Source organism: Emydura macquarii, unplaced genomic scaffold, assembly GCF_026122565.2.
Source record: "Emydura macquarii macquarii isolate MOO-44397 ecotype Brisbane River unplaced genomic scaffold, CSIRO-AGI_Emac_v2 contig_1002, whole genome shotgun sequence".
NCBI classification, from domain to species: domain Eukaryota; kingdom Metazoa; phylum Chordata; order Testudines; family Chelidae; genus Emydura; species Emydura macquarii.
This window is the reverse complement of record NW_027131139.1, coordinates 1,436,549-1,450,550: the sequence shown is the minus strand read 5'-3', so window position 1 is coordinate 1,450,550 and position 14,002 is coordinate 1,436,549. Positions and strand designations below refer to the sequence as shown.

The window sequence follows — 14,002 nt, the reverse complement described above, 5'->3', positions numbered from 1 at the left end:
TAACACACACAATAATAATAGCTGAATTGATACAAGCCAGATGTAAAACATGTTAAATGTGTCTGACCTGTGGATTTTACACAGTAAGTAAATCTGTCAACAACTCATTGGAGTCAAACTGCTGCAAAAAACGGTGTCTAGACTCGTGCTAGTCCCTGCATGCCTCATTGGCGGTCAGTGAGCACTATCCCCGGAAACTGAACTCTACCCCCTGCTGCTTCCTGACCAGGGACTGGGGCTTCAGGCTCTTCTCCTCCTTGGGGGAAGGGAGCCAGGGTCAGTCTGTGATCCCAGCTGGAAATAGGTTCCCCAACGCTCTCCCAGCAAGCTTGCTAGAGCCACGTGTGCCTAGAGCGCTGATGCTGCACTGAGGTGCACTCCTGTGCCCTAGCGGTGCAGGAGGGAGAACTGGACTCTGCCCTGTGGCACTGGAGGGGCCCAGGTGCTCCTCAGGCACAAATAAAACATGGCATGTCAAATGCAAACGCTGAGTCACATTCCTGAATGATGTTCCGGGTGCCTGGTTGTGTGTCCGTGCCCTGGGCAAGTGGGTATATAACAGTGCCCCTCCGTGTGTTGATATAGGCCAGCGCCCCTCGGCCCCAAGTCAGTGCCCCTTGGTGTGTGAGTATAGACCAACGCCTCTCGGCCCCAGCTCAGTCCCCTGCCCCCAGCCCGCAATGCTGGTGTCCCATGGCAGGCAGGTATCTCATCCACCCTGGCATTTATTGATTACAGAACTAACTGAGGCTATAGCTGGCATGTGATGCTCCCGTGTATGCAAAAGACCCTCCTCCCTGCTCCCACCTCCCTGGGAAGGTTTCCCACCACTCTTCTCGGAGGTGTCCCTTGCAGAGAACTTCAGACAGCAGCAGCCAGTGGTGACGACCTAAGCCTGCTCTGGGTAGATGCTGCCACCTAAAGGAAAGGGAAAATATTGCAGCACAGTCACCCAGTTGGGCTCCCTGGAGAAGACACATGAGTAGCAGGAAGTTTGCACTGTTATATCAGCGCTCCCCCGATACTATTATCCATATCACAGAGGAGCCTGGGAGCCCTAGGCACGAGCCAGGAGCCCACTGTGCTAGACACAGCACACACTCATGCTCTGAGCTGTATCACTAATTCTCATAGTTCATTAAATGAAAGCCTTCAGCTTCGAACAACTGAATCTGCTGGAAATCTTTCCATCTGATGCAGAATTTGGGTCCTTGGACGAGCACTGGGCCAAACCCCCCCCAGCCACAGAATTCAATGGACTTTGAGTCAGGCCACAGGGTCTGCATATTAGCAAAATGAAGCCTTTGAGTAGTTGAAGCTATTCAGAGTTGAAGGCCTTTGGCACCTTCACGTACACATACTGCAGTAGCTTGCTGCTTGAAAGCCCTTAAACTAATGTAGGGAGAGGCTGCAGTCTGCCTGAATCCAGGGGAGAGAGCGAGCTGTGAGAATGTTAAAGAATAAAGGCAGCAGGAGTAGAAATATGGGACTGACTGTACCCCTGAGCTCCCTCGCCGCCCCTGAGGTGAATGCCTTCCACGTGGTTGGAGAAAGCATCACTAGGAGGACAGGGAACTGGTATTATGAACAAAATAAATTACAAAGTAATCAGGAACTAACATTTGCTCTGCACAGGCACTAGGCTGAGAAGTTTGGACTTCTATAAGCCAGTACAGATGCTTTGGCAGGTTACAGTTTTACTCAAGCCATTCACTTAATACACAAAAGAGAGTGTTTCATCCTCTGTGCCCAGGGGCTCTTACTCCTGCCTACGTAAAGTCTGCTCTCTAGGCCAGTCAGATGATGGGTCCTACCTTTTGCCAAGTCAATAAATTGAATAGTTCAACCGGGAGCAACTGAGGATTGAGCACCAAGCCCTTACAGTTGTCACCCAGATGAAGAGTTGACTCATTCTACACAACTAATATTAACTACAAAGGGGACGAGACGTAGGCCAGAATCTAGAAAGAACAAGTTAAGGAATATTTACAGAAGTTAAGATGTATTCAAGTTGGTAAGGTCTATTGAAATTCATTTTAGGGTACTTAAGGAATCAGATGAAGGAATTTCTGAATCATTAGCAATTATTTTTGAGAACACATGGAGCAGAGATGAGGTCCCAGAGGACTGAGGGACAAACAGTACCTGTCTTGGAAAAGGAAGACCTGGGAGCTATGGACCAGCCAGCCTAACTTCAACATCTGGGAAGATACTAGAACAAATTATTAAAGAATCAATTTATAAGCACCTGGATAAAATAAGGAGATAAGGACAGCCAACATGGATTTGTCAAGAACAAATTTTGACCAGCCAACCTAACTTCCTTCTTTGACAGGGTAACTCATCTAGTTAGTGGTTAGAAGGGAAGAGGCAGACATATATCTTGACTTTAGTAAGGTTTTTGACACAGTCCCACCTTATATTAGCTTGACAAAGAGAAGGTTAAGGGATGACTTGATTACAGTCTGCAACTATCTACATGGGGAATATCTAACAACAGGCTCTTTGATCTAGCAGAGAGAGATCACATTCTCCTAAGAAAACCGGGGAAATATAGTCTAGACTAAATGCCTGTAACATGGGAGCACAACTGGTTGTAAAACTGTACTCAAGTAGTTATCAGTAGTTCACTGTCAAACTAGGGATGATGGATCGCGTAGGTCCCACAGGCATCTATGCTGAATCCACTACTATTCAAGGTTTTTCACTGAAGACTTGGATGATGGAGTGAAGAATATACTTATGAAATCTGCAGCTACTACCATGCTGGGAAGGACTGCAAGCCCACTGGAGAACAGGGTTAGAATTGAAAATTGTCTCAGATTGGAGAACTGGTCTGAAATCAGCAAGCTGAAATGCAGCAAAGACAAATGTAAAATACTACACTTCAGAAGGAAAAAAAATCAAATGCACAAATACAAAATGGGGAATAGGCAACCGCACTGCAGAACAGGATTTAGGGTTATGGTCACTACACTTTAAGAAAGATATGGACAAATTGGAGAGTCTCCACGGGAGAGCCACCAAAATTATAAAAGGTTTAGAAAACCTGACCTATGAAGAAAGGTTAAAAAACTAGGCACGTATTTTGAGAAAAGACAACGGAGGGACGAACATATAACAACCTCCAACTATGTTAAGGGCTGTTATAAAGAGGTTGATGATGGATTGTTGTCCATATCCATTGAAGTTACAAGAAGTAATTGTCTTAGTTTGCAACAAGAGAGATTTAGGTTAGATATTAGGAAAAACTGCTATGAGCATACTTAAGTATTGGAACCGGTTGCCTTGGGACACTGGGAATCCAATCTTTGGTTTTTAAAAAATGAGTTAGACAAACATTTGTCTGGGATAGACTAGGAATACTTAATCCTGCTTTAGGACAAGGGGTGGGTGAAATGGACTAGGTAACTTTTTGAGGTCCCTTCCTGCCATACATTTCTATGATTCTATGCCACATTTAAAATAGAAATGTACTTCAATTACATGCTATAGCCAATAATTTATTCTTATTGGGGGTAAGGATATGGAGAGGGAAGTGGACATGAAGGTGATGCTACTGCATTAGATGTGACTAACTTTGCTTCATGTGATCTTGTGCAGCCACCAGTGTTATAGGAGGTGGCCAAGTGAGCGATCTAGACGCTGCATTGTGAAAAGCCAGAGCTCCTGAAACCATGCAACTACTAATTTGTTCTACAAATATACATGTTCAGCAAAACAAAATCCTCCTCAACCCAACTAAGCAAACCCCCATTTAGATATGACAGCAAGAAAGAACATCAGATGACAAATAAAATGTTGCCCTGCAACATTCGAAGCCGAATGGCTCTTCTTGCTATGTCTAGTGTGGAAGAGTAGAGTTCAAAAGGCATTCCTCTACTCCTATCTTCTTCAGGTTGGCCGGTTGTGACCAGACACAAGGGAAGAGGAGTTCTGAATCCTAAGGAATATGTAATTGAAGCAACTGGCTATATACAGTATTACTGTGTATAAAAATGTCATAAGATCTTTCATAAAAGCTTGTAATGTTCTGATCTCGGTCTTTTTGAGATGTGTACAACCTATGGTTACAAATCTAAGTATTTCTGTATCTAGAAAATGCTGCTTATAACCTGTACTACAATTTCAACTACACCTCACAGCAGATAGGGGCACCTCCAACCTCAGTGTTAATGCAAAACAAGAAGCAAATAACAATCCACTGTAGAACCAAGGAAAAGGCAACGAGCCATTAAAGATCATGAAAATACACTGAGGCAATTGGGCATTTCCCAATTCTGTATATCTGCAGTGACTGTAGAAAAAAACCCTTTAAAAAATGTAAGGAGCTTGAAGTGAAAGGCATCTAGAAACTGAGACACAGCCTGTAAAGCAGGAAGGTGTCTCTGAAATGCTGGAGCCCCCCTACAGTCAGGAGATATGCTGGTTGAATTGTTTAAAGGCAACAGGTAACTTGTATTAGAAATGCAATTTTATCACATATAAAAGTGTAAAGCCTGAAACTGCACTTTTCAATTTTTTTTGTGTGTAGCTTGTAGATGTTCCTTCCCTCACTACTTCATCTTTGAATCTGGAGGTTTCTATGAAATAAACCTTTTCTGAGTTTTACTCCAACCAAGTCTTCAGTGTGAAAACTGCGTGAAATGTATGTGCCAAAGCGAGCTGAAACCTAGCGGGCTGCTTTCATGCCTTCAGGAGTGACGAACCAGAGGGGAATGAATCTAATAGCTGGGCAATTATGAAATCAGGAACAATAAGAGTTGGGGACACTTGAGTCTTGGAAGGGCTGTTGGTGTCACCCTGAAAGGAGTAACTAGGCTGGTACAAGCCAAGGTGAAACTTTCTGCTTGTGGGTAGGATACTGGTATCAGGGACCTGAGCCACAGCAGCACAGCATAAAGGCACCCCAAGATTGCAGGGCAGGCGATGACAGAACGCCTTTCGGGTCTGCATGATCCCCAAGACATCACATCAGTCCTGGAAGCGTTGTAAGATGTGCACAGCAAATTTGCACTCATTTGAAGCACTACTTGTATGTACATTATTGTACACTTATTTAGGTTTTTAAGCTGCAGCTTGACAAAACCCTCGCTGGGATTATTTAGCTGAGGTTAGTCCTGCTTTGAGCAGGGGGCTGAACTAGATGAGCTCCGAGGTCCCTTCCACCTCTGATTCTATGATACTCAACAATGGCTTCCCAAATGAACTTCTCAATTAGAAATAAGAGCAATTGATGCTAGCTGGCAATAACCAGAAATTCAACCAAACCCCACTCAGATAAAGCCTCTCCTACTGTAGTTTTGTCTTTCTCTTCCCCAGGAGAATTCAGAGCACTGGCAGTAAATGAAATTTACTAACTATGTATGGGCATAGTTCGGTTACTGGAAAAGCAGAGGGAGAGGCCCAGGCTGCAGCTTTATGCCTTTACTGGACCCACAAGGCAATCTCCTTGCTGCTATCAGTTCTACAGGGGCCTTAGTAATCCTGGAAATGTTGTGATTACTGAAGATCAGATCTCAGCAAGAAATAAGCACTTGAGACAAAAATCTCATGCAATTCTTAGAAGCCTCACATATTTACAGCTACTACACCACAAGCACTACTGGATTTGAGAATTCAAAATTACATTTTAATTTAGTTAAGCAATTAAAATGCTTCCTTTTCTGTGTGGCAAGAATAAAGAGAAAGCAAACTTTCTCACCCAGCCACGACAAAGCAACGAGAGAGGTGGTGGTGCAAGCATTAGTCCATCTGCAGAGACCAGGTTACCTTGCTACTTGCAAAATGCATTTTTCACCTGCCTGACTTGGATTCCCCCTGAAAAGCCTCTACAAATTTAGCTTGAATACCAGCCAGTTGCACTAGTGTTCAAGCTCTTATGTGCTCTTCTCTTTGTAATTCAGTCTCACTGCCTCTTCTCCCCCACAGCATCTTGATACAACCACACATGGCAGGCAGAAGTTTATGAACAAGTAGAAAAGGAATCTGCACATAAGGCTGTTCATATTTCCTCCATTTCAATTTCCAAGATAGACTGTTCTTCTTGGTCCACATTAGAGCTGTTCTATAAGGAGCCAGCTGGGTTTGGGTGTGCACATGGTCAGTACTAACCTCCTGAACTGTAACTAGAACACATGCACCATTTGCTACTTTGAATTATAAATTTAGGGCTCAGCTAACCCAACAAGATTGGAAAACTCAAGTGCTATATGAACACGTAGTGACGGATATTCTATAAAGTGTGCCAATGACTATCAGGAAAAGACTTGCCAATGATCAGTATACGCAGCATCTTTCACCTCTTGATGCCCTGATAATCAGACCCATGTATGGTTGCCACAATCTTCGGTGCCAGGGATTTAGCGGTTACGAAGTGCTATTTATAGCAAAACTTAGCTGCCATTTCAGGCAGATATCCTCAGCCAGACAGACAATCATGTTTGATACCTGTTTCCCCTTTGCACGTAGAAATGTTACGTCAGTGTATTGGTACAAGGGATCAGAGGGAGAAATGGACATGATTCTTACTGCAGCCTCCCAACCCTCCACGCACTGTGGAAGACAGAATTTTTTAAAAAGCACCACCAGCATTAGGTCTTTGGTAAGAAGTGTGTTATATCCGTCCAGACCCCGAGAGACCCAGAGATGGAGCTGGTGGTTTTCGTTTTACAAATCTCTTAACGATCACTCAAAATGCAGACATTTCACAGGCAGCTCAGTTACAATTAGAGGTGGTGGTGGTTGGTTTTTTTCCCAAATTCAGAAGTTTATTTAGACTTTAAGATCAAGAACTCTGGGTTTATTCAAAATGATAAGAGGATCTATTATCAGACTTAAACACTTTATACCACAAGCATAGATAATAACACTTAAGTCAGCAGTTCCTATCATTTGCTGATCTTGGTACTGTTTGAATAACCCTGTGACAGCATTTGGCAATCAGTTTTGCACTGTAAATGACATTATTGTGACCTTATTCAAATTTAGGAGGAAGGAAAAATGGTTTTCAAGGGAGGGGTAATTTACTCCCCTCAAAGTAGATCTCTAAGTCAGTGCTATACAAAGAGTGGCCTGATTTCTAGACAACCAACTTGGTGCTTAAAAACAGTAAAACCACAGACCCTAATGCTCATGCAGTACTGGAGTTTTGACAGATGAAGCCACTGGATCTCATGACGAAAAATCCTCTCCTTTCCAGGGAGTATTTTAAATGGTAAATATTCCCTACAGGTAGGGATCAATAACGTTGAAGATACTGATCAGCTCCCAAATTAGTAAAAGGACCAAGTCTCTGTTGCAAAAGAAATCATACTGCTTTAGTGCTGCACTTAAAAACCAAACAGCTGTCAGGATCTAATCATCACGTTTTTATTTTGCAAATCCTGCTTTTCATTCTAAAATTCAAAAAGATGATGCACCTCAAGTGTTTCTTGGGGAATGTACAGCTTCCTGCAGTCTTCAACCTAAAAAATTATGTAGAAAGCAGAACTAAGCAAGTCTACGGAACAAGACAGTTAAGCACAAGACTGCTCCCATAACAGAACAGCTGGGTCCCTCCCCTTGAACAAAAACAAAGCCAGACGTATTTCTGGCAATGCACATTCAGGTACTGCATTTGAATAAGACAGGAAAAAAAAAAATCAAAATCATGGATTATACAATTGTGCAGGACAAGTCACCTTCACACAAACATTCACACAGTTATTCTTGCGGCAGCTCCACTGCTACAGGTGGTGCCTCCTCTTCCATCTTTGCATCACTGTTTCCGGACTCTGTTACCTCACTTGGTTTCTCCTCTTCCTTTTCCATCTGCTGTACTTCTGCTTCACCTCTTGCAGAAGCCACTGTCTCGTCTATATTGTCTCGAGGAGGGGATGGTTCTTCTGCTGCAACCACCGCTGTGTCTGTTGCTTCTTCTATTTCAGCCTCTGTCGCAACCTCAGCTTCTTCCTGTGGCAGCAGTGGTGGTGGTGGTGGCGGCGGCGATAGCTGCTGCTGCTCTGCCTCGTTTTCAGGCAATTCCTCGTTTTCAGGCAATTCCTTGTTTTCAGGCAATTCCTCAGAAGCTTTTTCTATTTCTTCTCCTTCTGCTTTAATGGCTTCAGGGGCTTCTGTATCTCCTGTAGCTTCACCTGCATCTCCAGTACCTTCACCGGCATCCCCAGTACCTTCCGCTTTTGTCTCTGCAGTAGTACTTTCATTAGCCCCTTCACCACTACCATCACCTCCTTCCAAAGCTTCTGCTTCGTCAACATCCTGGTCAACAATTTCATCTGTAAATGGATCATCACCCTGACAAAGAGATGGGAAAGGACAGCAGTCATTTGCCTGTAGTATAGTTTAAGTTTCTCCTAGAGGAAACCTCACACTGAAGTTCAGAGGTTTGCAACAGAGATCAATTGGAAACGACAGATCCTCAATTTCAGGAAAGAACTGTGAAAATTGATCAGAGCAAGCCCCAAAGCTCCTATAAAAATTGTGCACTCTAAATTTGTATCATGAAAAGCACCCCAGGAAAGTGTTTGTCAAGGCTCCATATCAATAGGCAACGTTACTTATTGCTGGGAAAGCCTCTGCCTTGCAGGAATGGAAATTATATGCGACTCTCCTGTACTGCAAACTATTCAGTGTGCAGTCACCCAGGGGCGGGGGGTGGGGGTGGTTATAGTCTAAGAACTGTGTGTGCTGCAATACCTAGGCAAACCAAGGGTGCCGAATCTCAAGTGGGAGGAACTCATCTTCAAAAAAGCAATTAAAACAAATTTTTCATCTCTGTCCAGTCCCACTTGAGCATACAACCCAGTGGCAAGGAAATCTCTCCCACTGGGAGAGGTCCAGGCAGATCAACAAATGAAATAATAGTTTTCATACCACCCCATCTTTGGGAGCCAAGAAATCCAGGTATCTTTTGAAGTGTTTGTATCACTAATGGTTTCTCAAGTGAAAACCATCTTGGTAGTCTCAGGAAGTGGTTCCTGCTTTCTCCATCCCACACTAAGTGATAACGAATTGGGTTTTGTTATTTCAGGGGCAGTTATTCATAATTTTCATAGGCATTCAAGTCCATAAGGATTTTAGCCTCGTTCAACCTGAATAAGGCTGAGATCAGAGCTCACCTCTGCTCCTGTTGGGACAGGGGACCTTTTTTTATTATTTGGCTTAGAGTGGGTTTCAGAGTTATCTGAGGGAGAATATTGTACAGCCTGTGGACAGAACCCCTGCATGATGTGTTCTCGATCATGGTATGGCAGCTCCTAAACTCCCTCTCAGATCACCTTGGCATGCAGGCAGCCTGCAACAGATGAAGTGTGAGTGAGGATAACATGCCAGTGGCAGAAATCTTGCCGAGAATCTAATCGAGCGTGACTACGAGTTTTTGAACTCTTATGCCATGGTTGTGATGGAGACCAGGAGAGAGTTCTCCTTCTCCACCAGTGTCTGTGAAATCCTGACCAGTGGAACTGTGTTGGGTGGCAGACAGCCTAGTAAATCTGGGCCATCTTTGCCTAGCAACAGTCGTTGCTTGTAAGGAGTTTTCTACTTCATGGACCAGAATGATTAGATTCACATCAGTCTGGCTGCCTCCACAAGAGCAGATCCATGCAGGTGGAGGACAAACAAAATGCAATCTTCTCTGGCTGGATTTCAGCCAACCTGTTTTATCTACTGAGGTTCTGGAGGAACTCCAGGCTATACCCTGCGATCTGGACCCATGTCCATAATCGCCAGTAAAATCTATGGGGGAATATGGAGTCCACTATTGGTGGAGACTGTCACAGCCTCCCTTTAGAAGGGCAAGGTGCCAGCATCCCTCAGAGGAGGAATCATTAGGCCCACGTTCAAGAAACCATCTCTTGACGCTGACAGTCTTGTCAATTATCGCCCTGTCTCCAGCCTTCCTTGGGGAAGGTTTTGGCGAGGCAGCTCTGGCATTACCTGGAATCCTCAGATTTCCTTCACCCCTTTCAGTCTGGTTTTGCACCTGGGTATGGTACGGAGACCGTGCTGGGATCGGTCGAAGATCTCCTCCTGCTGATGGACAAAGGTCAGGTGCCCATGCTGATTCTTTTAGGTCTGCCAGCAGCCTTTGATACCGTTGATCATGAGGTGTTGTTGATGTGCCTGCGGACCCTGGCAGGGGTAGACGGAGTTGCACTTGAGTGGTTCCGTTCTTTCCTCTGAGAGATCCCAGAGGGTAGCACTGGGCAATTGCTCGTCTGCCCCAAGGGCTCTCTCGTGTGGGGTACCGCAGGGTTTATTGTCACCCCTCCTGCTCAACGTGTATGAGAGGCCGCTAGGGGAGACAGCCTCACTATCTGGGCTGCAGTGCCATCAATGCGCTGATAACTCTCAGCTCAAAGTCTCTTTCACTGGACCCAGTGGAGTCTCAGTTTTGCTAGTGACTAGCAGAGACTGGGGCTTGGATGAGAGCTAGTCGGCAGAGGCTCAATCCAGATAAGACCAAAGTGATGCCGGTGGAACAGGGGAAACAGCTGCTCCCCCCATTTGAGGGGGTTTGCCTGCCCTGTTAGCCAAGTTTGCAATCAGGGGTCCTGTTGGATCCTTGGCTGCTCCTGGATTCCCAGGTAGCAGCAGTAGCCAAAAGTGCTTCTTTTCATCTTCGCATGGCAAGGAGGTTGCGACCTTCCTGAGATGTGGACCTCGCCAGTTACCCACGCCCATGTCACCTCCAGATTGCATTACTGCAATGTGCTCTACACGGGCATACCCTCGAAGGCAACTTGGAAACGTCAGTGCAGGACACAACTGCCTGCTTATGCAGCAGCGCTTCCACATGGAACATATTACACCCATACTCTGAAGACTGCACTGGCTTCCAGCTTCTTTCTGGGTGCAATTCAAAGTGCTGATTTGACTTACAGAATCCTACCTAGTGTGGGCCCTGACTTTGTCCTCATGCTCCATCCTGACAGTGAGGATCGGCTAGGATGCTCTCACTGATACTCCCCTGCTTTGATCTCGAGGGACATGGAGAAGGCCTAGAGGGAGTGTGTTTTGACTCTGGAATTTGATTCCCCTGTTGGTCTGTCACTCAGAGTTTGTTGACCTGCTGGGAAAGTTTCAGAGCCTAACTGTTCACGCAGGGTGAAATTCACCCCAGGCAGGTGGCCAGCATGAGGCCTAGGCACCACTTAAGTCCAACTTGCGCCCTGATGGTGCTTATGCCTTGTGCCTCCTTTCAACACCAGGGTGAATGCCCCCTCAGGCCACTGCCTGAGGGCTGGCTTTAGAGTAGTGGAGTTCCTTTTGATATTTTGTCCCCTTAGTTATGTTTTGGTTGGGTGGTTTCATAACTAATCTGCATGCACCTGGGGGTTGAAGTAGGTACTATATGTAAGTTTAAAAAAATACATGAAAAGTGGTAAACTGCCTCTAAAGAAAATAAAGAAACCAGACCCGAGGCACAGCCTATGCATAAGAAAGCAGAGTGGTATCTATGCTTCTCCCCGTTCTATATAGAAGCAAGTTTTGTCACCAACATGCAGCACACACAGTGATACTCAGCTCTGTACCAGTTCAGTGTTCAGGACCAAGCCGGCGTGTATCCCCATTGCTCTGTGGAAAAGCAAGACTAGCTGGCAATTCTCCTACTCACTCACCTTGAGGTACTTTTCAAGCATTTTTACAATATGCTTGTTATTTAGGACACTCTTGGCAACATGGAGACTAGTCTTCTTGAACTGCTCGGTAGCCATCTGAAAAGGAAACCAGACATTAGGGTTACTTTGCGGGTCGTGAAGGAAGAGCTTAACAGACACGGGTCACAAGATGTTAGTTTCCTAGTTAGCTATGCTATCAAGGGGAAATTCCAGATTCCAGCCCTGCTCTACAGAGGCTGCTCTGCATAGGGTGCATGTTTCTGCCCTAGGCATGCCCAATTTGGCAAAAAAAAGCTGTGCAGGGAAGTGCATTTAAGCACCCTCAGCTGGAATGGTCACCAAAATACAAGAATGCTGGATGAGGAAGGAGAACTGTAGCACTCCCCAATGAAAGCAGCAGACTCTTAGGTCTTTTCACTACCAAAGTAAGTTTATTTCAGGAAACAAGACACCTGAACAATTTCTGCTGTGCTCTGGATGCATTTACATCCAAATACCATGAAGCGCTGAATGATTTCCTGCCTTGACTATTAATTCTGACTGAAACTGCTCCTCCACCCTCCAAATTAGATATGAGCATATACCTCAAATACTTTACAATAAAATCAGACAACTAAATTTTAGGACTTAAAAATGAATGCTATTAAATTTTAAAGTGCCAGCAGATTAAGCTAGCAGCACAAAATATCAGTGAGAGCTCCAGCAGACTGGCTGGCACCAAACGAGCAGGTGCACCATACTTAGGCTTGGTAGGAATTTAGTGTTAAACTGACAGATGTCAGGGAATGTTGATTTCAGCTGACACTGCAACTGATGAAAAAAAAGTTGATCGGTAACAGTCACTGGAACTGTTGCCCCGCCGCCCCGTAGGAATTGGGTGTCACTAGCCTTGCAGCAGCACAGAGCCCCCTCTGCAGCCTTGCTCCCTCACTTCTGTGACAGCAGGACTGCAGAGGGCTCCCTGAATGGCTGCAGGGATAGTGACCCCAACTCCCTGAAGGTATGAGAGGCAGGGAAAACTGTCCCCCCAAGCCAGGGTTGCAAGGATGACAACGGACCCCCTGCCATGGAGAAGATCACCCGCTGCTGAATGGCTCCTGCCAGGAACGGAACCATTCAGCAGTGGGGTGAACTCCCCATTGCTAGGGGATCATCTTCCTCGCAGTCCTAGCCAGAGCTCTGCCTTCTCTGCGCCTTGTGCCTGCAGGGACTGGATATCACCAGCCCTGTGGCTATGCAGGGAACCCTCTGCAGACCCTCATAGACCCACTCATTCATCCATCAAATTGGGAATGTAGAAGCCATCCTGGGCAGGAACTGTTCAGCAGCACCTGGTGGCTGGGGGGCTTGTCCTCCTACTTGCAGCAACCCCAGTGGGCCAGGTCTCTCCTCTGCTGAGCCAGGACCACAGCCTCCCCTGTACCTTGCACCCCAGTGTCTTGGGCCCCTCGGCCAAGCAGGGAGCCCAACTCCCCCTTAATTTCCAGCAATTGTAAAAAGACAAATTGCTAAAAAATAGAGAAAAAAATCAGTATCAGTTGTGAAAATTAGAAAAAATACAAAAATCAAATTGTCAAGCTTAACCATACTCAGCAGCACCAACTGTGAAGAGCAACTAAAGGAATAAGGAACAGATATGATTAAATGTCACTGGATTACAGTTTAACTGTTCCGGGAAGGATTTCAAGGAAGTTTTGTTTTGAAAAGGAACTCACATTTTCCCCCATTGAATGATGAGCCAGCTAAAGCTGGGTGCAGAAGAACTGTATTTAATTTGCATAGAGAGAAGTGATTGCAGCCTCTCTTTTTATGAAAGAGTAGCCTTTGAAGACTACAGATCTCATAATGCATTACTCCCCTTTGAACTGTGACTGAGGGCTGCTGGAAGATGTGCTGTAATGCTCCGAACTCCATTGCGGCCAATGCTGGTTTAGGTGTTCATCTAACATCATGACTTCTGTTAGAATCATTATTGTGCCTGCCTCAAGTGTTCTGTCAAGGGAGGTTTTTAAAAATGTTTTACTAAGGCGTGCTATAAAATAGTGCAACCTCAAAATCATAGAATCATACAATATTAGAGTTGGAAGGGTCCTGAGGAGGTCATCTAGTCCAATCCCCTGCTCAAAGCAGGACTAACCTCAGCTAAATCATCCCAGCCAGGGCTTGTCAAGCTACAGCTTAAACACCTCTAAAGATGGAGATTCCACCACCTCCCTAGGTAACCCATTCCAGTGCTTCACCTCCCTCCTCCTAACTCCATCCTCCCTGGAACCCACCTTCAGGTAGTTAAAGGCTGCTGTCAAATCCCCCCTCATTCTTCTCTTCTGCAGACTAAACAAACCTAGTTCCCTCAGCCTCTCCTCGTAAGTCTTGTGCTC

The 14,002-nt window shown here is 45.3% G+C and overlaps 1 protein-coding gene across 5 annotated transcripts in view; it reads right to left on the bottom strand.

The window, feature by feature from the left end:
- Positions 1-6,787: 6,787 nt before the first annotated feature.
- AKAP8 (A-kinase anchoring protein 8) overlaps positions 6,788-14,002 on the bottom strand; it is a 28,123-nt gene continuing 20,908 nt past the window's right edge. For 2 of the 5 annotated variants that reach the window (XM_067544616.1, XM_067544619.1), the window contains exons 12-13: positions 11,625-11,720; positions 6,788-8,295 (exon numbers count right to left, since the gene is read on the bottom strand). In XM_067544616.1, coding sequence (XP_067400717.1) covers positions 7,705-8,295; positions 11,625-11,720 — 687 coding nt within the window. In that variant the 3' untranslated portion in view covers positions 6,788-7,704. Of the gene's footprint in view, positions 8,296-9,939; positions 10,135-11,624; positions 11,721-14,002 lie in introns of all 5 variants that reach the window. The other 3 variants (XM_067544618.1, XM_067544617.1, XR_010919043.1) reach the window with 3 other exon arrangements.